The sequence below is a fragment of the Aquarana catesbeiana genome, unplaced genomic scaffold (genome assembly GCF_042186555.1).
Source record: "Aquarana catesbeiana isolate 2022-GZ unplaced genomic scaffold, ASM4218655v1 unanchor236, whole genome shotgun sequence".
Lineage (NCBI taxonomy): Eukaryota > Metazoa > Chordata > Amphibia > Anura > Ranidae > Aquarana > Aquarana catesbeiana.
Window position 1 is genome coordinate 1,274,234 of NW_027362664.1, and position 25,069 is coordinate 1,299,302.

A 25,069-nucleotide genomic window follows, 5' to 3' on the forward strand; every position below is an offset into this window, starting at 1 on the left:
TGAGGGCGCCCCCTTAGTGCTGATTTTTATTGAAGTGGAAGCAGTGTATTGCAGAGAACACTAAATTGAGTACAAAATATTATATGATTACATGAATTTGCAAAGACTTTTACTTTTTTTTATATAGCAACAAATATTATAAGATTAAAGTAATAGGTTCAAAGTTGAAGCTGCAGAGAACAGCATCTTGAGCACAAAGCACTTTATGTTGTATATGAATTTGCACATGGATCAGTTTACTTCATTTATTGATAAACACCATAAGATGAATGAAGTAGGTGTAAAGTGGAAGCAGTAGATCTGCAGAGAATATTATTTGAGCCCCTAGCACTTTATATATGAATGTCTCCACATATTTTAGTGTATTTGTGATGATTTATGTGCACACACAATAGGACAGCGCTGTGACACATAATGGTCTTCTAGTTGATAAAGGGAATACTTACCTTTGTTACAGCAGCAGTCCGGTATAAGTTATTTTTGTAGGTATTTGAGTTGTTACACATAGCGCCGGTTTTATTCTATTTATATTGGTGACATAATTGCCCAAATCTGGGGATCAGGAGCCATTTCCACCCTTTACTCTCGGCTGGGGATCTTTACAGGTAGGTGCAGTCAGGGGAGGAAGAGCCTCACCCGCCATGAAGGTAAAAAAACAAAAAAACAAACAAAAAAAAAATCGAGCTTCGAGGGTCGTAGCTCGGCGACGGGGAAAATTTGGGGCTCCTATCATCTATGGTTCCGGAAATACGGGGCTCCTTGTTCAGCCTGTCAGAAGCTACATTCAGAGCGGCCAGTTTAACTGCTTTCCGCCCGCCCACCGTCAAATGACGGCAAGGTGGTGCGGCTCTCGTTCTGGGACAACGTCATATGATGCGGCCGCGTCGCTTTGCTAGGGCACGGCGCAACCCTAATCCCTGATCTTGCGTCCGCGGCTCTTTATCCATGTGATACTTCATATTCCCATCGCACACATTCCTGGATGAGCTCACGAATATGGGTGCTGCAGCAACAACCAGCTGGATACTGGTTCAAGTCACAATGAAAATATTTGCCAGCACACCATGGAACGGCGTAAATAAATACAGATAAAATACTTTTCTCTGTACCCTCCTTTGTCATTTGCTTTTCTTTCATTCATGAAAACTTTTTTTAAGCATTTGTTAGTGTCTTTTTGGTGGGATTTATGACGTCATACCAGTCTGGGGGTGGGAGGAGTCTTTTGTTTTTTTTCTTTTCTCTTTTTCTGATTGTTTGATGTTTCTTTATATATTTTCCACTGTTTTTTCACATTTATCACATGCCTGACGAAGGGGTCCTGCATGACTCTGAAACGTTGCACTCTCCTTGTGTTGTGATCATGCAATACATTACACGTTTGGACGCTATCTACGCCATTCCATGGTGTACTGGCAAATATTTTCATTATTTTTTACCCACATTATTCTTTACTTCACAGCCGGTCACATGTAAACAAGGAAGTGCCAGTAATCGGCGCTCCTCGCCTCACACTGACAGAGTGTGAGGAGAGGAGAGCCGATCAGCGGCATCTCTTCACAGGGGGACATCTAGGAATGTAATCAGGGCACTGATCATCAGTGCCCTGATTAAAATTTTGCAAAATAGTGTCACAAATCAGTGCCCACCAATGCCAGCTATCAGTGCCCACCAGTGGCAGCAATCAGTGCCCACCACTGCCCACAAGTGCCACCAATCAGTGCCCATTAGCGAAGCTAGTCAGTGCTGGCAATCAGTGCCGCCTATCAGTGCTGCCCATCAATGCCCATCACTGCTGTCAATCAATGCCCATCAGTAATGCCCATCAGTGTTGCCCATCAGTGCCGCCTATCAGTGTCCACCAGTGCTGCCTATTAGTGCCCATGAGTGCTGCCTAACAGTGCCCATCAGTGCCATCTATCAGTGCTAATCAGTGCCACGTATCAGTGCCACCTATCCGTGCCGAATATTAGTGCCTCCTCATCAGTGCCGCCTATCAGTGCCCACCAGTGCTGCCTATTAGTGCCCATGAGTGCCGCCTAACAGTGCCCATCAGTGCCGTCTATCAGTACTCATCAGTGCCACCTATCAGTGCAGAATATTAGTGCCTCCTCATCAGTGCCACTTAATCAGTGCCCGTAAGTGCCGCTGTTTCATCACATATGGCAACCCATCACATTTGGCTACCCACTGGAGTGCGCATGCACGACACCGCCATATTCAATCCAACACTTACAAAACCTTTGTCACTTTTAACACTTTTTTAAAAGTGTTTAAAAAAAATAAAAAAGTGTTTTTGTCACTTTTAACACTTTTAAAACGTACTCTAGCGGGTAGCCAAATGTGATGGGTCGCCATATGTAACGAAACACTGCCTCATCAGTGCCCACCAGTTCAGCCTATCAGTGCTGCCTCATCAGCGCACATCAGTGAAAGTGAAAACTTACTTAGTTACAAAATTTACTGACAGAAAAAAAAAGTAAAAAACATTGTTTTCTCAAAATTGTTGGTCTCTTTTTTGGTAAAAAATAAAAAACCCAGCAGTGATTAAATACCACCAAAAGAAAGCTCTATTTGTGTGAAGAAAATGATAAAAAAAAGTCACATGGTTACAGTGTAGCATGACCGCGCAATTGTCATTCAAAGTTCCACAGCGCTGAAAGATGAAAAATGGCGCCTGGGCAGGAAAGGGGTGTAAGTGCCCGGTAGGCAAGGGGTTAAATACAAGCCGGCACACTCTGAGAGGATGAGATCACAGAGCCTCTCCTCACTTCTTATCAGAGGCACTGAGCTCAATGGACAGCTTGGAGTCTTGGACCAATGGTAAAGTAGCATTGGTCCAAGCTGTCCAATAAAAATGCTGCAGTGTCATAGAAGGGGGCGTGTCTAAAAGACAAACACTCCCTTCCAGCCCCGCCCTCTTATCTAGAAGGAAAAACATGTTTATGCATATAAGATTTACCCACAATCCTATGATTTTCTCACAGTTAAGAGGGAGAATGAGAATCATCCTCTGATGAAAAGGTACGAGCTAAATCATATATTATTATGTTATAAGATAATCATTTATTATTTATCTATTTACTGTGAAATTACAGGTTACAACTTCAAACTTTAGTAATTTGTCTGTTAATCCACCTGCTTGAGTACAGATTTTAAAAATATAGTAAATTACCTTAAAAATAATATATAATAATTATTTGTCTATTACTTATGGTAATTAACCCCTTCCCACCCAGGCCAATTCTGACACTTCTCTCCTACATGTAAAAATCATCATTTTTTTGCTAGAAAATGACTCAGAACCCCCAAATATTATATATATATATTGTTTTATCAGACACCCTAGGGAATAAAATGGCGGTCATTGCAACTTTTTATATCACACGGTATTTGCGCAGCAATTTTTCAAACAAATTTTTTTTTTGGACAGAAACTGTTTCATGAATAAAAAGACAAAAACAAAAGAACATTAAAGTTTGCCCAATTTTTTTGTATACTATGAAAGATGATGTTACACCGGGTAAATAGATACCTAACTTGTCACGCTTTAAAATTGCGCACACTTGTGGAATGGCGCCAAACTTCAGTACTTAAAAATCTCCATAGGCTACGCTTTAAAAATGTTTACAGGGTACATGTTTAGAGTTATAGAGGAGGTCTAGTGCTAGAATTATTGCTCACGTTCTAACGCTTGCGGCGTATGTAACCTGTGTGTATCCGGCTCTGATACTATCCAGTCCCTCACCAGCCACTCACCTCACCGCACGTCCCTGATACACACACAGCACAAGGCCGTGTTCACACTACCAGACGTTTCTCTGGGCTGCAGTTCCTCTGATCTCCACAAGGTGGTGATCTCACCTCTACCCAGGAAATCTCTATGGAAGACAGGAAGTGATGTCAGATACACACAGGAAGTCTCTATTGAAGACAGGAAGTGATGTTGGCACACACAGGAAGTGATGTCAGATGCAGACAAGACGATCCATGAGGTACGAAGTACAAAGCAGACATTACTGGAAGTGGCATTAGAGGAGGTAATAAGATCTTATTTTCTATTTACACCCAGTAACCCCCCGTCATGTCCGTCCTCTTCCTCCATAGTCACTGTGATGTCTTTTATCTCCAGCAGATGATGATACACACATATATAGTGTGGAAACCTAGATTAACCCCTTCAGGGGGATCAGTTGATGATGAATATATCTTCCTTCCAAAGCTGGCCATACATGGTTCAGTTTTATCGTTCATCCAGCGGGATGAGAGGAAAAAACTGAAGTGATTCCCCCATCCACACATTGGAGGGGGATGGGGGAATCCTCCCCGCTGCACTATTGTATTCTGACAATGGGGGGCGCTCCTCCGCTCTCAGAATACACAGATCAGTGATGAAGCTATTGGCTGCAGCCGCTGATGGAGTGACTTTTATCCGGCAGTGACCACACATGGATGGGAATGTGACCGATCCCTGCTGAACCAGCTGAATTTCCATGTCTCTATGGTCACCATAAGTGACTTCCTCCCCTCCCCCTCATCTCCTTCATTATGTAAGTCATGCTGAGATAATCTCCCATTGGCTGAGCAATATTCTCATTTGTCTCTGAGCTCCTTCTTGCTATTCCTCGTCCTGCCTGTTGTTTCCTTGGATTGATTTTCTGTGTAGTGACCCCGGCTTCATCTCTTGGATGCGCTCGTCTGTTGCTTGTCCTGACCTTTATCCTGATTCCTGGATCTCCTCCTCATCTCTCCTCCATATCCTCTTACACAGCTTTTCTCCACACCTGTAGTGATCCTGGGGGGTGGAAACTTGGCACCAGCACTCAGCAAAATCCATCCCCACCATTAGGAGCTCTGGAGAAAATTGTCTGCTATTTACACTCCGTTCCTCCGCACATCACCTGATCACATGAGAGCTTACTTTCACAGATTCCTGACAGATTTCTGTATGGTAAAGGTCAAAGTTCACTCTTCAGTTTAGGAGAGGTAGGACACACCCAGGAACAATGATTTGTTTGCATGGGAGCCTCAAATACCCTCATCCAAATTTTAATCCATTCAGAGTCTATATGTCCTATGACATCAGACTGATCTCTTAGCTCCTCCTCCCAATGTCCCTCCATCCAGAGTCTATATGTACTATGACATCACACTGACCTTACAGCTCCTCCTCCCAGTGTCGCTCCATCTGGCTTTTTTTTTTTATGCTCTTAGGATGTGGGAGGACTCTTGGCATCCTCACTTGCAAAGTGGAACTGTTGGTCCAGCATTGATGTCAGAATACTAGAGGTGCGCATCTTCACTGGCCTAACGATTCAATTATGATTATCATGTCAACGATTCGATTTAAATCCACGATGTATCACGCTGCATCAAGATTACTGCGCGCGGTTTTCATAAAAAAAAAATTCAAGCACTCAGGAGTACTCCATTTTTTTTCATCAATTCTTAAAAAAAGACAACAGACATGGTACAAGAGATGGTCAGAGACTGCGGACATGGTACAAGAGATGGTCAGAGACTGCGGACATGATACAGGAGATGGTCAGAGACTGCAGACATGGTACAGGAGATGGTCAGAGACTGCAGACATGATACAGGAGATGGTCAGAGACTGCAGACATGGTACAGGAGATGGTCAGAGACTGCAGACATGGTACAGGAGATGGTCAGAGACTGCAGACATAGTACAGGAGATGGTCAGAGACTGCAGACATAGTACAGGAGATGGTTAGAGACTGCAGACATGATACAGGAGATGATCAGAGACTGCAGACATGATACAGGAGATGGTCAGAGACTGCAGACATGATACAGGAGATGATCAGAGACTGCAGACATGGTACAGGAGATAGTCAGAGACTGCAGACATGGTACAGGAGATGGTCAGAGACTGCAGACATAGTACAGGAGATGGTCAGAGACTGCAGACATGATACAGGAGATGGCCAGAGACTGCAGACATGATACAGGAGATGGTCAGAGACTGAGGAAATGATACAGGAGATGGTCAGAGACTGCAGACATGATACAGGAGATGGTCAGAGACTGCAGACATGATACAAGAGATGGTCAGAGACTGCAGACATGATACAGGAGATGGTCAGAGACTGAGGACATGATACAAGAGATGGTCAGAGACTGCAGACATGATACAGGAGATGGTCAGACTGCAGACATGATACAGGAGATGGTCAGAGACTGCAGACATGATACAGGAGATGGTCAGAGACTGCAGACATGATGCGCCAAGTAGCCAGCACTAGGTTCTAGTGTGCTGCCATGGAGACAGAGACCAGCGCTGTCAATAGCGGTGCCAGGACAGCAACCCTGGTTGTTCGCCCACTGTCGGAGGATTCCCCCATCCACCTGGAATGTGTAGATGGGGAAGTGTAATGACCAAACGAAAAAAAAAAAAGCGAACAATATATGGGCTGCAGTTTCTTAGTGCTGCTAACTGGATCTTGGAAGAACAGAGCGGGGGAGGGAGACAGATAGGGAGAGAAAGGGACAGTTCAGTGATGAATGTGTAATGAACAATGCAGAGCTCACTCATTGGAGGGACGAGGCTGGAAGTTCACACAGCTTGGAATGTGTAGCTGCTGACTATTCTTCACATCTCCCGTGCACACCCTTCTCTCTTTCCTTCACAGATGTACATCGGAATAGGAGAGTGGTCGGACCGGGCAGACACGGGGAGAATGGGGGCGAGAGGAGGAGGAGGGGCAGCTGTATGCATCACTAATCTTCTGTCCATTGCTGGGAGTAAACTTCGCTGGGCTGTGTGAGACGAGTATCAGAGACAATCTGCTCAGCTGCAGCCACCGGCCCCTAAATGTACACACTGATTCTTCTGTCGTACGGACGGGAGAAATCAGTCTGTTTTCTCAAACTGTCACAGGTATAATAGGAGGCTGGAAACACTGCATTGTCCCCCACAGTGCAGGATCTCCAGGGACTTTGGCAACCCTGATTGTTCCGCCACTCCCACGGATGTGATAACAGCTACAGTGATCTGTCTCACAGCTCCATGGAGCTCTGCACCCACACATCGGGGAGATGAGAGGGGTCACTGTCCACAGGTATAAATCCTGAGGAGGGGGAGAGCCTGGGTGGGGGCAGCATGCTGAGGCTACACCACCTATTGATGGGGAACGGCGCCAGGCTCAGCCAGCCGATCAGTGGCTTGTAGCAGACACTGCTGTGCGGGGGGAGGAGCCGGAATGACGTCATGCATAGTCGATTACGCTGGATACCGCATCGATGCCAAATCGGGAAGGGCAGAATCGTGATGCAGCGATCATTTTCAACACCCCTACAGACTGCAACAAGCTTTTAACCTACGGAGTGTTGGGGTCCTGTGTGGGTAAATTCTACATCAGCCTTAGGTGGGCTTTAATAAAATGGAGAGGTGAGGAGGATTCTGGGAATATCATTTGATTTTACTTTTTGTTTTTAGATCTAGAATTTTCCTCTTGTGAAGTCTGGAGATTATATGACCATCACATTGCCTCCACCTCCCTCCCTGATAGGATAGAGAATTACAAAGAAGATTCTAGAAGTCACCAGAGAGATCATGGAGGAGAGGTGAGCGGTGCTGGGAATTCCTGGACATTATCCAGTAACAGACAAGGGATGTGTCTGGATGGTGACTGTATCATTGTGTGTGTCAGGTTCCTATAAGGTGTCAGGATGTCACTGTCTATTTCTCCATGGAGGAGTGGGAGTATTTAGAAGGACACAAGGATCTCTACAAGGACATCATGATGGACAATCAGCCGCCCCTCACATCACCGGGTAAGAGGAGACTTTATTGTAAAGGAGAGAGCAGTACGGAAGGTCCACCTAGATCCCCCATCATCTGATAAACACATAGAAACAATGTATTCAGTCAGTGTGTGTGTTTCCTACAGATGGATCCAGTAATGGGAACCCACCAGAGAGATGTCCCCGTCCTCTGTATTCCCGGGATTCCACACAAGAAGGTCACACCATCCCTCACCATCATCAGGTAGATGAGGAACAATCACTGATAGTATCATTAGGATCTGTACATTATCTGCATTGTTACCAGTGATTTGTATTATATATTCAGAGTGGAAACCTGAGAGATTCTAAAGTTGAGGTTAAAGAAGAGATAAAAAAGGAGGATGATGAGGATGGGGTGATGGAAGAGTCAGAGTTTCTAAAAGAACACAAAGATCTGTACCAGGACACCATGGTGGAGTCATCCAGCTACAGAAACCCACCAGAGAGATGTCCCCGTCCTCTGTATTCCCGGGATTCCACACAGGAAGATCACACCATCCCTCACCATCATCAGGTAGATGATTGGCAATTATTGGTAGTTCTGATTTATACACAGCATGTTTGTTACAATTATTGTTTTATTATATATTCAGAGTGGAAACCTCAGGGATGATAATATTGATGTTAAAGAAGAGTATAAAGAGGAGGATGAGGAGTATGGAGTGATGGAGGAGTTTTCAGAAGGACACAAGGATAATATGGAGCCACCAAATACCAGGAACCCACCAGAGAGATGTCCCCGTCCTCTGTATTCCCGGGATTCTACACAGGAAGATCACACCATCCCTCACTGTTACAAGGTTGGTGGGACGGAGGATATAAAACACACTTATAGAGACAATGTGTGGATTTGATATGTGATGTCACAATATTAAAGCTTATATCTTACAGATGATATTCTCTCTCATTTTCTTGATTTAGAGTGGAGATCCAATCGATATAGAATTTGAGGTTAAATCAGAAGAAGAAGAGAGGTATGTGAGGGATGATCAGCAGTCTATGGAGGAGGATGGAATAACGGGGACATTTATAGAGGAGGACACTCCTACAGAGATCAGCACAGGTGGGTCATTAACACTAAATACATTCCTCCACCCATATAGTTACATAGTTACATAGTAGGTGAGGTTGAAAAAAGACACAAGTCCATCAAGACCAACCTATGTGTGTGATTATGTGTCAGTATTACATTACATATCCCTGTATGTTGTGGTCATTCAGGTGCTTATCTAATAGTTTCTTGAAGCTATCAATGCTCCCCGCTGAGACCAAGGGAAGGGAATTCCACATCCTTGCCGCTCTTACAGTAAAGAACCCTCTACGTAGTTTAAGGTTAAACCTCTTTTCTTCTAATTTTAATGAGTGGCCGCGAGTCTTGTTAAACTCTCTTCTGCAAAAAAGTTTTATTTCTATTGTGGGATCACCAGTACGGTATTTGTATATTGAAATCATATCCCCTCTCAAGCGTCTCTTCTCCAGAGAGAATAAGTTCAGTACTCGCAACCTTTCCTCATAACTAAGATCCTCCAGACCCTTTATTAGCTTTGTTGCCCTTCTTTGTACTCGCTCTATTTCCAGTACATCCTTCCTGAGGACTGGTGCCCAGAACTGGACAGCATACTCTAGGTGCGGCCGGACCAGAGTCTTGTAGAGCGGGAGAATTATCGTTTTATCTCTGGAGTTGATCCCCTTTTTAATGCCAATATTCTGTTTACTTTGTTAGCAGCAGCTTGGCATTGCATGCCATTGCTGAGCCTATCATCTACTTTTCCATCCTAGATTCCCCCAGAGGTTCTCCCCCCAGTGTATAGATTGCATTCATATTTTTGCCACCCAAATGCATTATTTTACATTTTTCTACATTGAACCTCATCTGCCATGTAGTCGCCCACCCCATTAATTTGTTCAGATCTTTTTGCAAGGTTTCCACATCCTGCGGAGAAGTTATTGCCCTGCTTAGCTTAGTATCGTCTGCAAATACAGAGATTGAACTGTTTATCCCATCCTCCAGATCGTTTATGAACAAATTAAATAGGATTGGTCCCAGCACAGAACCCTGGGGAACCCCACTACCCACCCCTGACCATTCTGAGTACTCCCCATTTATCACCACCCTCTGAACACGCCCTTGTAGCCAGTTTTCAATCCATGTACTCACTCTATGGTCCATGCCAACGGACCTTATTTTGTACAGTAAACGTTTATGGGGAACTGTGTCAAATGCTTTTGCAAAATCCAGATACACCACGTCTACGGGCCTTCCTTTATCTAGATGGCAACTCACCTCCCCATAGAAGGTTAATAGATTGGTTTGGCAAGAACGATTCTTCATGAATCCATGCTGATCACTGCTAATGATACCGTTCTTATTACTAAAATCTTGTATATAGTCCCTTATCATCCCCTCCAAAGGTTTACATACTATTGATGTTAGGCTAACTGGTCACACCCATACTGCTCACTGATTGGTCTAGAGTAGGTTGGGGGCTGGGTGATATCAGCCTATAATCCCCTGGTCACTTTCCTGAGCTGTGTTCCCCATCCTGTATTCCTCTCGGATAATCTTCCTTCTCTGTGCTGCAGACACAATTTATGTATCTAGACTGGATTTATGGAGATTCTGGGGTTCAGCTGTCAGAAAAATGTTCATTTTCACCATAGATGTTACTAGATCTAGGCACCTGGGGTATGTGTTTTGGGTCTTCTGCCCCATACCAGGATATGGCAAGATCTCTGACAGAACAATCCCCCCAGGATTACTTGTTCTGTTATCTGCTGGCTGTGCCGGGTGGAGGGATATGTCTGTATAGTCTCAGACCCAAGTCACTGAGTGCAGTCTCAGGAGATGGGAGGCAGCGGTGTGCGATCTCTGCAACTTGTCTCATGTAAACATTTAATCTTCCACTGATTACTGAATACCAATATTATGAGTCCTGACCCTTACACCAGGGCTCAATTTCAAGTCCTGAGCTACTAGCCAGGCCTTAACCACCTTAATACCGGGCCTATTCTGGCACTTCTCTCCTACATGTAAAAATCATCATTATTTTGCTAGAAAATTACTCAGAACTCCCAAACATTATATATGTTTTTTTAGCAGACACCCTAGGGAATAAAATGGCGGTCATTGCAAATTTTTATCTTGCATGGTATTTGCGCAGTAATTTTTCAAATGCCTTTTTAAAAAAAAAAAAAAACGGTTTCATGGATTAAAAAATAACAAAACATTAAAGTTAGCCCAATTATTTTTTGTATAATGTGAAAGATGATGTTACACTGAGTAAATAGATACCTAACATGTCACGTTTTAAAATTGCGCACACTCATGGAATGGTGCCAAACTTCGGTACTTAAAAATCTCCATAGGCGACGCTTTGAAAATGTTTACAGGTTACCAGTTTAGAGTTACAGAGGAGGTCTAGGGCTAGAATTGTTGCACACGCTCTAACACACGCGGCGATACCTCACGTGTGTGGTTTGAACGGCGTTTACATATGTGGGCGGGAGCTACATGTACGTTCACTTCTGAACACGAGCTACCGGGGACAGGGGGCGTTTTTTAATTTTAATTTTTTTTATTTTACTTACTTTTTTTTTTTTTTTTTTTTGCACTTTTTTTACATTTTTTTTATCACTTTTATTCCTATTAGAAGGAATGTAAACATCCCTTCTAATAGGAATCTATTGTGACAGGTCCTCTTTATGGAGAGATGTGGGGTCAATAAGACCCCACATCTCTCCTCCAGGCTGGAAAGCATGAGATCGAGAAAAAATATTCACCGATCTCATGCTGACAGCCGCGATCGTGGCTTTGTTTACTTCCGGGGAACCCGGGCGTGACTTCACGCCCGGGCCTCCGACGGTCATAGAGATGACTGGTGACCATTTGGTCACCGGAAATCTCTATCGTCGTCATCCTACACCGGCCGATTCTTTCCCTGGGCCCATGATGGTACGGGAGTGCCCGGAGAAGCACCATTTGGCAGCGGGAGGGGGGACGTCCCCTCCCGTCGCCTATAAGAATGATCAAGCGGTGGAACTGCCTCTATGATCATTCTTATCGTCCACAGAATCGCCAACTGGAAAGAATGATATCGCCGGCTGGAAAGAATGATATCTGAATGATGCTTGTAGCTGCAGGCATCATTCAGATATCCCTACTCAATGTCAAGGACGTCAGGCATCATTCAGATATCCCCACTCAATGTCAAGGATGTCATATGACGTCCTAAGTATTGAAGTGGTTAAGGGTTACTCGCCACCAGTTGCTCCACCCAACCCAACCAGTCCCCGCTCCTAAACACACCCTTATAAAATATCTCATGAAATGACACTTAAATGTTTTATGCAGAATTAAGTTACAAAAATAAATATTAACAACAACTTTATCAGTGCCCCTCAGGACAGCCTCACCTGTGCTCCTCAGTACAGTCTCACCTGTGCCCCTCAGGACAGCCTCACCTGTGCCCCTCAATACAGTCTCACCTTTGCCCCTTAATACAGCGAGACCAGTGCCCATCAATACAGTTTTACCTGTACAGAGGAAGAGTTGAGCTGCCGATCATCAGAGAGCGGGCATTGCCCACTGTAACAGCTTTCATTTAAATTGCTGGGTTCCCGGTGCTGCTCACCGTCATACAGTCCCGCCTCCTTGCCCGGCGCCTCCCGGCATTGGACCTATGTTCTGTCTGTCAAATGCGCCGTGTGAGGAGGCGGGACTGTGTGACATGAGCGGTGCTGGGTGAGGAGGCGGGGCTGTATGTGACGGTGAGCGGTGCCGTGAACCCAAATATTCAAATGAAACCTGTTACAGTGGGCAATCCTCGCTCTCTGATGATCGGCCAGCTCTACACTTACTCTCCTCTCTTCCCCTGGCAAAGACAATGGCTCCCATTCAACCCCTGCCAGTGGTGCTCGCCCCCCTCCTCCGAGGCAGCCCACGATCACCAGCCACCATTTTCCACTCCCAAATTAGGCGAATGGAAAATTTGAGGGCTGCCTTACACTATATACTCTATGGTGTACATTTTATACTCCTGACCCCTGCACTATATACTCTATGTTATACATCATTCTGATACTATAAAATTTTAACTGTTGTACCCTATATAATAAGTTGTACATTACATAGTCCTTCATGGAAAAGAAGAAAGGTAACAGCGCTCTCTGCAGGGACAACTCAATCCATACACCAGGTCCACTCACAGGTGCCGAGGCTCGATGTGTCCCAACACACTCCAATGCAACAGTAATAAGGAGAGCCAGCAAAACTGTAATCCTTGATGTGTCGTTTATTGGTACATCACAGTGACAATAAAACAAAGCCGACGCGTTTCGGCAATAGCCTTAGTCATAGCTACGACTAAGGTGATTGCTGAAACACATCAGCTTTATTGTCACTCTGATGTACCAATAAACGACACTTTAAGGATTACAGTTTTGCCGGCTCTCCTTATTACCATTATATAGTCCTTACCTCTTTTACACCCATTTTTTACCAGCTGGACATTTTATATCTGATGATTTGATTGGAGCAGACGTTTACATGTTGATAATAATGAGATAACATCCTCAAACTTTGGAACCTTAAACAGAAAGTGATAATGAGGGAGGAGTCAATAACCCAATGATGGTGGTCTTCAGGAATTGGTCCAGTCTTTATCTTGGGCCCCCCCCCCATCCTCACTCTCTGACCTCTGGTGGAGCTCAGCCCCGCTGTTATTCATGACTAAATCATGGACTAAATAAGGAAATGCAGGACTTCTTGTGTTGGGAAGATGTCAATGAGTGATAGAGGGGTGGGGACACTCGTCCTATAATCCCCTCATCACTGACAAACCTTGCTAAAAGGCATAAATTGGGATAAAATATTAGGAACAAAGAACATGGAGGAGAGATGGGTTTGCTTTAAGAGCATATTAAATAAGGGCATTAGCCAATGCATCCCATTGGGTAATACATTTAAAAGAGCAAACAAAAGTCCTGGATGGCTTAACTCCAATGTAAAAATGCATATAAAAGCAAAGGAGAAGGCCTTCAAAAAATACAAGGTTGAGGGATCATCCTCAGCATTCAAACTTTATAAAGAATGCAATAAGAAATGTAAGGGTGCAATTAGGACAGCTAAGATAGAACACGAAAGACACATAGCGGAGGAGAGCAAAAAAAATCCCAAGAAATTTTTTTAAGTATGTAAACAGTAAAAAAGGGAGAACAGACCATATTGGCCCCGTAAAGAATGAGGAAGGACATCTGGTTACAAAGGATGGGGAGATGGCGAAGGTATTGAATTGATTTCTCCTCAGTCTTCACGAGTGAATCGGGGGGCTTCAGTAACCAAAACTGCAGTGTTTATCCTCATGACACAACACAGGAAGCACCTCCATGGTTAACAGAGGACGGAATTAAAATTAGACTTGAGAAACTTAACATTAATAAATCACCGGGACCAGATGGCTTGCATCCGAGGGTACTTAGGGAACTCAGTCAGGTGATTGCCAGACCGTTGTTCCTAATTTTTACAGACAGTCTACTGACTGGAATGGTACCAACTGATTGGAGAAAACCCAATGTAGCACCAATATTTAAAAAGGGCCCAAAATACATCCCTGGGAATTACAGACCAATTAGCCTAACATCAATATTATGTAAACTCTTGTAGGGGTTGATAAGGGACCCTATACAAGGTTTTAGTAAAGAGAACGATATCATTAGCAGTAATCAGCATGGATTCATGAAGAATCGTTCTTGCTAAACCAATCTATTAACCTTCTATGAGGAGGTGAGTTGCCATCTAGATAAAGGAAGGCCCGTAGACGTGGTGTATCTGGATTTTGCAAAAGCATTTGACACAGTTCCCCATAAACGTTTACTGTACAAAATAAGGTGCGTTGGCATGGACCATGGGGTGAGTACATGGATTGAAAACTGGCTACAAGGGCGAGTTCAGAGGGTGGTGATAAATGGGGAGTACTCGGAATGGTCAGGGGTGGGTAGTGGGGTCCCCCAGGGTTCTGTGCTGAGACCAATCCTATTTAATTTGTTCATAAACGACCTGGAGGATGAGATAAACAGTTCAATCTCTGTATTTGCAGACGATGCTAAGCAGGGCAATAACTTCTCTACAGGATGTGGAAAGCTTGCAAAAAGATCTGAACAAATTAATGGGGTGGGCAACTACATGGCAAATGAGGTTCAATGTGGAAAAATGTAAAATAATGCATTTGGGTGGCAAAAATATGAATGCAATCTATGCATAAAGAATGCATACAGAATGCATTATTTATTTACATATCAGAAAATACAGCTTAGCGCACCATCCATACATGTCAGTAAATTCCTGAGAACTTGAATGTGTGAGGAGCAATGCCTCATGGGACATGTAGTCCTGGGAAGAGAAGGAAGCAAGTTATTCTAAAGGCAGAAGTTTTTTTTAGCTTCTTATAGGAGAACTCTATACTGTATTTTGTACCTTCCTATAGGGGAACTCTATACTATACTTTGTGGCTTCCTATAGGGGAACTCTATACTATACTTTGTACCTTCCTATAGGGGAACTCTATACTATACTTTGTGGCTTCCTATAGGGGAACTCTATACTATACTTTGTGGCTTCCTATAGGGGAACTCTATACTATACTTTGTGGCTTCCTATAGGGGAACTCTATACTATACTTTGTAGCTACCTATAGGGGCAATCTGAAGGCAGGAGGAGCCAGTTGGGGAGGGGGTTCCAGAAGAGGAGAATCAGGGCTGTTCTGTGCAAAACCATTACACAGAGCAGGTAAGTATGACAAGTTTGTTAAAAAAAATGAAATCCAACATTTACAATGATTTAAGGGCTCTGTGCAGGGAAGATCAGCATCTGACCCCAGAGAAGGTGGAGGCTGATAGATTGGAGGTGATAGAAGGCATTACTATTACATAAAGTAAAAGTTTACTAGTATTGTGCTTTATATATAGAATTATTATATCCATGAAAAAAATTCTCAGCTTTTAGTATTACTTTAATATAAAAGTTTTTTCTCCCTCTAATCTCCATATATCTTCATGTGTGACTCCCAGGTAAAATCCCCATATATCCTACTTCTGGGTATATTTATTATTATATATATGATATAAGATATATTACTTTCACTATTTTACAGTATAAATGAATCCCTTATAGTAGTGATTATCTGCTGTTTCGTACTATAAAGGAATATTTTTTTTATCCCCATCATAACAGATGATTAAATAAAATCATGCTGCTGCTACTAAATGTCCTATGCTGGTCATACACGGATCCATTTTTGGACAAGAATATTCACACAAATATTTGTTTTAAAATGATTTGTACATTTGATGAACTGACAAGTGTAGTTCAAAAATTCCACTTGCTTTTAACATTCAATTTTATTATGAATGTAACTTCTGAGTAAAAACCACATACACTATTTGAAAATTTGTTCGATGGAGAAAAGTTTTCTGTTCTGCTCCTTTGAATATTCCCGTCACTGTGGTGGAAAATCAACACCGATTTGACCCACTAATGGTTAGAAAATTGGATGAATGTTTTTTTGAAAGAAAAATGAGTTTGTGTACGGCCAGCATAAGTGACATGAGGTGCAGGGAGCTTGTACCCACCTACCTGTCTATGACAAGGGAGTCTGTCATCCATCATATTATATTACACTCCTGTCTGATCATCTGCAAAACAGCGTTTTACATCTTTTTTACATTTTAATAATGTTGATCTCTGATTCTGATATGTAGCAGATTCTCCCTCTAATAATACATCTATCTGTCTGTTATTCTCAGAGTGGATTAAATATCCAACTATATATCTAGATATTTATATTTACCGCTGTATATAGATATTCAAGAATAATAACTAAATTATACACCAACCTTTTTTTGAGGTTTTTATCCAATTAGTCGACTAATCAAAATAATAATTGGCCAACTAATCAATTATAAAAATAATCATTAGTTGCCGCCCTACAGAGGACCCATTTACTAGTTACCTTGAGGGGGGAATTGTAGGATCCTCAGAGACAAAGCTGCCTGATGTGGGCGGAGTCCTGGTTTAGGAGAACCAATCTGCTCATGTCTAGTAATAATCTTTTTATTTCTATTTTAGTAGATGGACGGGAGATGAGGAAAACCTCAGAGGATTGTCTCACTTTGTCTCCAGACTGTAAAGTAGAAGATGAGGACATCACACAGTATAGTCCAGGAGAAAACCCGACTACCTCAAATGTCCATCCGGCACCACACAGTGTAGATGGACCATCGTATTCCTCTTATCCTGAGGAAACTCAGACTGTGAGGGACAGTGCCATCCTTCCAGCAGATAAGAGGCTTTCCTGTACTGAGTGCGGGAAGTGTTTTTTACGGAAGTCCCATCTTTACAGACATCAGAGATCTCACACTGGGGAGAAGCCGTATTTCTGCCCTGAGTGCGGTAAATGTTTTTCAGTGAAGTACAATCTTCACACACATCAGAGATCTCACACGGGGGAGAAGCCGTATTCCTGTCTTGAGTGTGGGAAATGTTTTTCAGTGAAGTACAATCTTCACACACATCAGAGATCTCACACAGGGGAGAAGCCGTATTCCTGCCTTGAGTGCGAAAAATGTTTTTCAGTGAAGTCCGATCTTTACAGACATCAGAGATTTCACACGGGGGAGAAGCCGTATTCCTGTCCTGAGTGTGGGAAATATTTTTCAGATAGGTCTAGTCTTTTAAAACATCAGAGATCTCACACGGGGGAGAAGCCGTATTCCTGTCCTGAGTGCGGGAAATGTTTTTCACAGATCTCCAGTCTTTACAAACATCAGAGATTGCACACAACACTTGAGGTGTATTAGTGCCTTGAGTACAGGAAATGTCTTCTATATGAATGTTGCTGGACATCACAGCTCTCATGTGGGGAAGAAGCACACCCTGATATACACCTCAGATATACTCCATGGTTGATCTTCATCATGTAAGAAACAGTTCCAGGGGTGTGGACATTTTTTGAAAAAATGACTTGTCCAAGGGACTAAATCGGGGTCCCAATCGCCTTGTCCCTTATGACAATCTCCTCGTCCCTTATGACAATCTCCTTGTCTCTTATGACAATCTCCTCGTTCCTTATGACAATCTCCACGTCCCTTTATGACAATCTCCTCCTCTCTTATGACAATCTCCTCGTCCCTTATGACAATCTCCTTGATCCTCATCTACCAGAGAGCTCAGCAGCGGTGTGGGAGTTCATTGAAAACTACAAGCTGACATCGGCAAAGGACAGAACTCTGTGAATGAATTGCACGGCCGCGCTCTTTTCATAAAGTGACAGCCGGTACAGGGAACTTCTCCCCGCACTGCTGTCACACAGAGGACTCGGATCGCTGAGCCGCTGCAGGAACATGAACATGTAACATCTTCCCAAAGGTGAACGTTTCCTTTAACCCTTTCACTGCCAGAGCCGGTTTTGCAGGGTTTTTTTGCCCACATGTTTAACCCCCTCAATACTGGACACTTTCACCCCCTTCCTGCCCCGGGCCAATTTTCATCTGTCAGTGCTCGCACACTTTGAATGACAATTGCGCGATCATGTAGCACTGTACCCATAGGACATTTTCATCTTTTTTCCCCATAAATAGAGCTTTCTTTTGGTGGTATTTGATCACCACTGAGGTTTTTTTTGTGTGCTACAAATAAAAAAAGACAGAAAATTTTGAGAAAAAAAAATAAGTTTCTGTTATAAAATTGTGTAAATAAGTAAGTTTTCTCCTTCACTGATGAGGAGGCACTAATATGCAGCACTGATGAGGAGGTTCTGACAGGCATACCTGGTGGGCACTGATTGGCATCATTGGCACGCACTGGTGGTCATCACTGGTGATCATTGCTGATGGGCCTGTACTGATAATCAATACTGAATATCAGTGCAGATCCCCCATATCAGGAGATCCGCTCGTCGTCTCTTCTCTACTCGCGCCTTGTCAGCATGAATAAAGGAAAGCCGATAACCGGCACTTCCTGGTTACGATGTGATTAGCTTTGATTGGACACAGCTGATCACATGGTCATAGGCTCTTTATCCAGATTGGAGATGCGGTGTGTCAGAGCGACTCACCGTACCACCGATCGCCGCATGCCTGAGTGTCTTATTCTTCTGGATGTCATATGACGTCTACTTAGTAAAATGGAACCCCCGCCTGGCCGTCATTCTGCTATAGGGAGGGCAGGAAGGAGTTTAAAAAAATCACTTTAGGCCTGAAGATTATATAAAATCTCCAAAACATGATATATTTTCTGAAAGCAGACACCCTACAGAATAAAATAGTGGTAGTTCCAATTTTTTATGTCACACAATATTATCACAAAAGTCTATGAAATGAACATTTCTGTAAAAAACACACTAAAGTTCATTTTAGGGGGCAAAAAACACAATAAATTACCCATTTTTTTGGGTAAAATATAAAAGTCGAGGTTGCACCGAGTAAATAGATACCCAACACAAACCTTCAATTTTTGTGCACCTGTGAAATGGTGACAGACTTCAGTACCCTTTATTTTCTATAGGTGAAGCTTTAAAAGCCCCCTATAGGTCATCAGTTTAGTGTTACAGAGGAGGTCTGGTGATAGAATTATTGCTCTCATTCCGCTGTATGCGGCGATATGTAACGTGTATCACAATTAACATTTTAAGGCGTAGGCGCCCCAATGAGTGAGTTTATGTTTGTATATGTGGGGGCGGGGTTTCAGATTTTTTTTGAGGGGTTATGTGGCTGGGTTTAAATAAAATTTTGTACAATTAAAAAAAAGTAGTTTTTTTTTTCTTTTCCATCACATAGAGCAGCGTTTTTCAATCAGGGTACCTTGAGGTTTCTTCAGGGGTGCCTTGGCAAAATGCCGAACAATTGCCCCAAAATTGTATACAATCCAGAGGGTGGATGAAGCCTTTTAGTTACACAAAGCCTCAGGTTTTCATTGTACACCATTACAACCTTCTAGCTGCCAACCTCCTAACGACCAATGACATCATGAGTTGCTAAGGAGGATGTCAGTTTTCTGACTATCATCCTTGTGTGACCCTCCCCCGCCTCTGTCCATCAGCTTTGGGGTCTCATTAGCTGAGTGATGGAGAAAAACTGAGGGAAAAGAGAAACATTGGAATACTAGTCAGGACCAGTTTGCAAAAGTATATTTGCTTTGGAAGAATAAATCACTTATAACGTTGGGTGTCCTACGAGTATGGATGTTGTTGCATTATGTGGAACTCTTAGAATAGTTTTTACATTTTAGAATGGAGCTCCTCAAGACTGTCCATAATTTTGGAGGGCGCCTTGACTGAAAAAGGTTGAGAAACACTGACAATGGAGGACAAAAAGTCCCCTATGTGAGGATTTTTTGGTGACAGGTTCTCTTTAATGAGACATCCAGGTTTAAAAGACCCCCAATGTCTCCCCTGTGCTCCACTGAATGTAATGTAATACAGATCACACTGCATTATATTCTTTCCTGGCCTTGATGGCGAGGAAACTGTCACCGGGGACCTGGAAGTGACTACATGCATGTTGCATCCGGGTCAGGAAGAAGAAGGGGAGGAAAGCGGATGTGTGTCCTCTCTCCTCCCTCCCCTCTACCCAGTGCCCCCCCCCCCCCCGAAGAAATGGTATGTGGCAATATAGCAGCACCATGCGAAAACTGTGGGTGTGGTCAGATTGCATCAAGTGAGTATGTATCAGACAGAACAAACCACAGTATACTAATTTTAATAAAATAAAACTGTTCTGTTGTATATCCTTTACTGCACACAGCTAACCTTAAAGTGATATTAAAGTCTTGTTTTTTTAAATAACAAATATGTTATACTTACATCCTCTGTGTAATGGTTTTGCACAGAGCAGCCTGGATCCTCCTCTCCTCAGTTCCCTCACCGAAGCCCCTAGCCCCGCCTTCCTGCTGGGTGCCCCCACAGTAAGCATCTTGCTATGGGGGCACCCAAGCAGGCATGCTCCCAAGCTGTGGCTCTGTGTGTCCATTCACACATGAAGCAAAGGCTCGGCCCACAAACTCCATCTCCTGATTGGCTCACTGGCTGTGATTGACAGCAACGGGAGCCAATCAGGAGTGTGACCACTGTGCGTTTGGATACATGCATCCTTTCCTGTTTGCATGTCAAATTTTGACATTTGGCTATGTCCCTGTAGCTGCTATGTCCCAATTGACTGTGACTGGACTGCCTGCACAGGGATGTACAGAACACCGTGCATCCCCACACGGTACACACCCATCACACTGGGCATGGACACATATGATCCATGTGAATGAAGCCTAATTGTCATGTGGGCCAGATAGCAGGAAAGAGGAGATGTTGGGTAATTAAAAGAGAAGTATGGGAATTTTATTTATGCATCATACTTACCTGGGTGGATTCTGCATCTGTCCCCCGCTGGCTTTAAGGCTGAGAACCGAGTAATCAAACACCGCCGATCAGTTCTCACAGCTCCCTGAGCTCAGAGTTGGGGGCTATAGGTCTCTTGCTCTCTGCTCTGCCCCCCTTGCTCACTGAAACACCGGGCTGTGGAGGTAACTGGACCTCTCTCACTGAGAGGCTGAGCCGGGTGCCAGTTCAGGCATATGGGTGGATCGCGATCATATGGTTGCAATCTTTCCCCAGCCTGGACCGGCTCTGTGACGTCAGCCGGCAGTGGGCATCAGCCCACACTCAGCTGAAAATGAATCATATGAGTGCAAAACAACCCTCCAGGACCAGGCAGGCTCTTCCTCAGCCCAGGCTTTAGATCCAGGCTTACTCCCTGAAGCTGGCAGGTCCCTCAGGCACCCTCTTTCCCAGTTCACCCTCTCTCCTAATCTGGGACCTCCTAATCTGGATGGGGGGGTGGAAGGGAGAAACTCTGGATACTCTCCCATTATCTCCCTTGTACCCCCCTATCCAAGGGCCTTTGCCACACCAACCACCATTTCCTAGTCAAGGGCCCCCTCTGTCCCCCCCCAAGTCCAGGGCCTCCTCTGCACTCTCCTCCTAATCCAATTCCTTCTCTACAGCTCCTGTTTGGGAATTTTTTTTAATCACACTTACCTAGGTGGATGCAGCACCTGTCCCCCGCCGGCTCTAAGGCTGAGAACCGAGTACTCAAACACCATTGATCACTCAGTTTAGTACTCTCAGAGCTGGTGACTGACTGTCTCTGGCACTCTTCTCTGCCCCCCCACCCACATGCTCACTGAAACACTGGGCTGTGGAGAGGGCGTGAGAGTAGCTGACTCAGGCTCTCAGGGGCTGGGTGCCGGTCCAGGCATGTGGACGGATACCGACCATATGGCTATGATCTTTCTCCAGCCTGGACCGACTCTGTGACGTCAGCCGACACCCGCTGTCAGCTGAAAGTGAGTCACAGGAGTGCAAAACAATCTGCACTGCTGTTATCCACAGGAGAAGTACAACCAAACAATCAATAAATCTATCACACAACCCATCTCTCTGCTCCTGTTTGGCATTACTTGCAACAAATGTCCCCATTTATGTTGTGAACTCATCCTCCAGGGCCCAGGCAGGCTCTTCCTCAGCCCAGGCTTTAGATCCAGGCTTTAGATCCTCTTTCTCCCTGAAGTTCTCCTAATTTGGGACCTCCAGGCACCCCTTCACCCAGTCCAGTATCTTCCTTGTACCACCTCTATCCAGGGGCCTTTGCCACACCAACCACCATTTCCTAGTCAAGGGCCTCCTCTGCACCCCCCTGCTAGTCCAGGGCCTCCTCTGCATCCCCCTCCTAGTCCAGGGCCTCCTCTGCACTCCTCTCCTAGTCCACTGCCTCCTCTACAGCCCCCCCAAGTTTAGAGCCTCCTCTGCACCCTACACTCTGAATCCAGGTCCTTTGCCGTACCAACCCCAAGGCCTCCTCTACACCCCCTAGTCCATGGCCTCTGGAGTACTCCCTTCCTAGTCCAGGGCCTCATCTGCATCACCCAGTCAACTCAAACCTTTGCCATATCAACCCCAACTTCTTAGTCCGGGGCCTTCTGCGCACAAACCCCTCTCCTTGTCCTAATAAATGTCTTCCAGTTCCAGGAAGGCTCTCCCATATACAGTAATTGTACTACAGATAGGATGCCTCAGTCAGAAAAGAGATGGCAGTTTGGGCACTGGGCACGACTAGGAGGGAGACCCCACAGCACTCGGTCAGGGGTGCCACTCGTACCGGGTGCCTCTGCTTTAGGGTGTCTAGGGTGCATAATTTGCAGCAATAGCTGAAAAGTCACTCTGGAATGCCTTTTTTTTTTTTTTTTTGAAAATACTTTTTATTGAGTTTTCTTGAGAAAAAAAGGGTTACATAATAAAGCCTCTGGGCATACCCCGGTTTAAAAAACATACATTGTAACAGTCCTATAAGTTCTAAAATATTCTATTAAAACAACTACAACTTTAAACTACTCGTGTCATTAAGTTGGAGGGATACGGGGAAGGATAATGGATCTTATGCTTCAGGTGACCACTTCAGGGAGAGATGCTGAGGTTGAGGATAACGCATCTAGGTGTACCTTCAGATAACAGCAAAATTAGGTCTTCACCACTACAAGACATTTAGTTAAAGTAAACAAACAAAGGGATCCAGATCCTATTGTGTTGCATTCATGATGTCTGATTCTAACCACACATGCCAAATTTTGTCAAACGTAGCTGGGCAGCATCTGGCGAGAAAGGCCGCTTTGTATAATGGCACTGCTGAGTTGATTAATGAATTCAAAGTGGGTATCTCTGTTTTTTTCCATTTTATCAGTAAAGCCTTCCTAGCATAAAATAGTAGGAGTCCTATTAGAGTTCTGGTGGGCCAGGGAGCCCACCAGACCCAGCAAGCAGATCGACACATTCAGGGGAACATGGATCATGAGCAAAGTTTCAATGAATTTTGTGACCTTCGTCCAAAAGGACTGGATCCTGGGACAGGACCATAACATACTGTATGGTTGAAGTCAGCATCTGCTATACCACACTTCCAACAGTTGGAGGAGGAATTTGGGTAAATTTTGGATAATCTTTGGGGTGACAAATAAACCCTGTGAATCCATTTAAATTGTATCAACCGATCTCAGACGGAGATAAGTTGTAGAAAAGGATACTCCCAGGCGTCTTCCCAGTCTTCCGAATCCAGATCAGGGATCTCGCCCTGCCACTTAGAGAACAAATCCTCCAGACCAAAATGGACTGAGGGTAATAAAGCCTTGTAAATGGTAGAGGTGGGTTTGACCAGAGGGACACCCCCTAATGTGGATTGAAGGTTGGACCGAAGGAGAAGCACTGGGGTGGATCCAAATTGGGTAGCGAATGCTTGGCGAATTAGAAGAGATCTAAAGAATTGGCAATTAGTAAGCCCAAATTTCTCCTTAAAGGAATCAAAGGATAGAAGGAAGCCACTAATACATATATGCTCCAGTTTTTTTATACCTCTGGCAGCCCAGAACCCTGGGCCAGGAACAGTTAGAAACTCTGATAAATGTGGGTTGAGCCACAAGGGCGTGGTCCAGAGAACTAGTGTGAGGGTCCCCCTTGTAGTTTACACACCAATAGTTGCCAAGCCCTGATCACCGCCTTCATGGAAAGTGTGAGAGGAAAGGGAGCCCTGACACCCCTATATAAAGCATTTCTCAGCACCTCGTAGGAACCGAGGTGTGTGGCCTCAAGGACTACAGCAGCATTGATATCGTCTGAGGCTATCCAGTTATGGGCGTGTGATAGTAGTGCAGCAAAGAAATATTTCTGAAGATCAGGACAGGCTAGACCACCCTCTGTCCAGGGCCTTTTGAGTATAGATTTATTTATTCTGGGGGGTTAGACTTCCACAGAAAGGAGGATATAGTGGAGTCAAATTTTTGAAAGAAGGCTTTGGGGATCCAAATTGGGGAGTGCCTCAGAGCATAAAGAAAAACTGGGCGGAATTTAATTTTGAGTAGGTTTATCCTGCCTATGAGGGATAATGGCAGGTTATTCCAAGCTCGAAGTTTTAGTTTGAGTTGGGTGAGTAAGGGATATAGATTTAATTTAGCAAAGTCAGAGACTCTAGGGGTAATGTTAATGCCCAAATATCGGAAAGGAAGGTCAAGGTCAGTGAGACAGAGGGGTCTGCATGAAGTTTTGCCTGAGAGTCAATAGGTAGTGCTTAAGATTTGTCCCAATTGACTCTCAGCCCAGATAATTCTGAAAATTCAGAAATAATATTCAGAGCAGCATGGAGGGAGGGTCCCGGGTCATTGAGAAAAAGCCTG

The 25,069-nt window shown here is 44.1% G+C and overlaps 1 protein-coding gene across 1 annotated transcript in view; it reads left to right on the forward strand.

Moving 5' to 3' along the window:
• LOC141121986 (uncharacterized) overlaps positions 1-25,069 on the forward strand; it is a 159,885-nt gene that overhangs the window by 86,218 nt on the left and 48,598 nt on the right. Inside the window, exons 6-9 of the mRNA XM_073611771.1 lie at positions 8,093-8,320; positions 8,400-8,606; positions 8,728-8,869; positions 16,928-17,649. Coding sequence (XP_073467872.1) covers positions 8,093-8,320; positions 8,400-8,606; positions 8,728-8,869; positions 16,928-17,649 — 1,299 coding nt within the window. The remainder of the gene's footprint in view (positions 1-8,092; positions 8,321-8,399; positions 8,607-8,727; positions 8,870-16,927; positions 17,650-25,069) is intronic.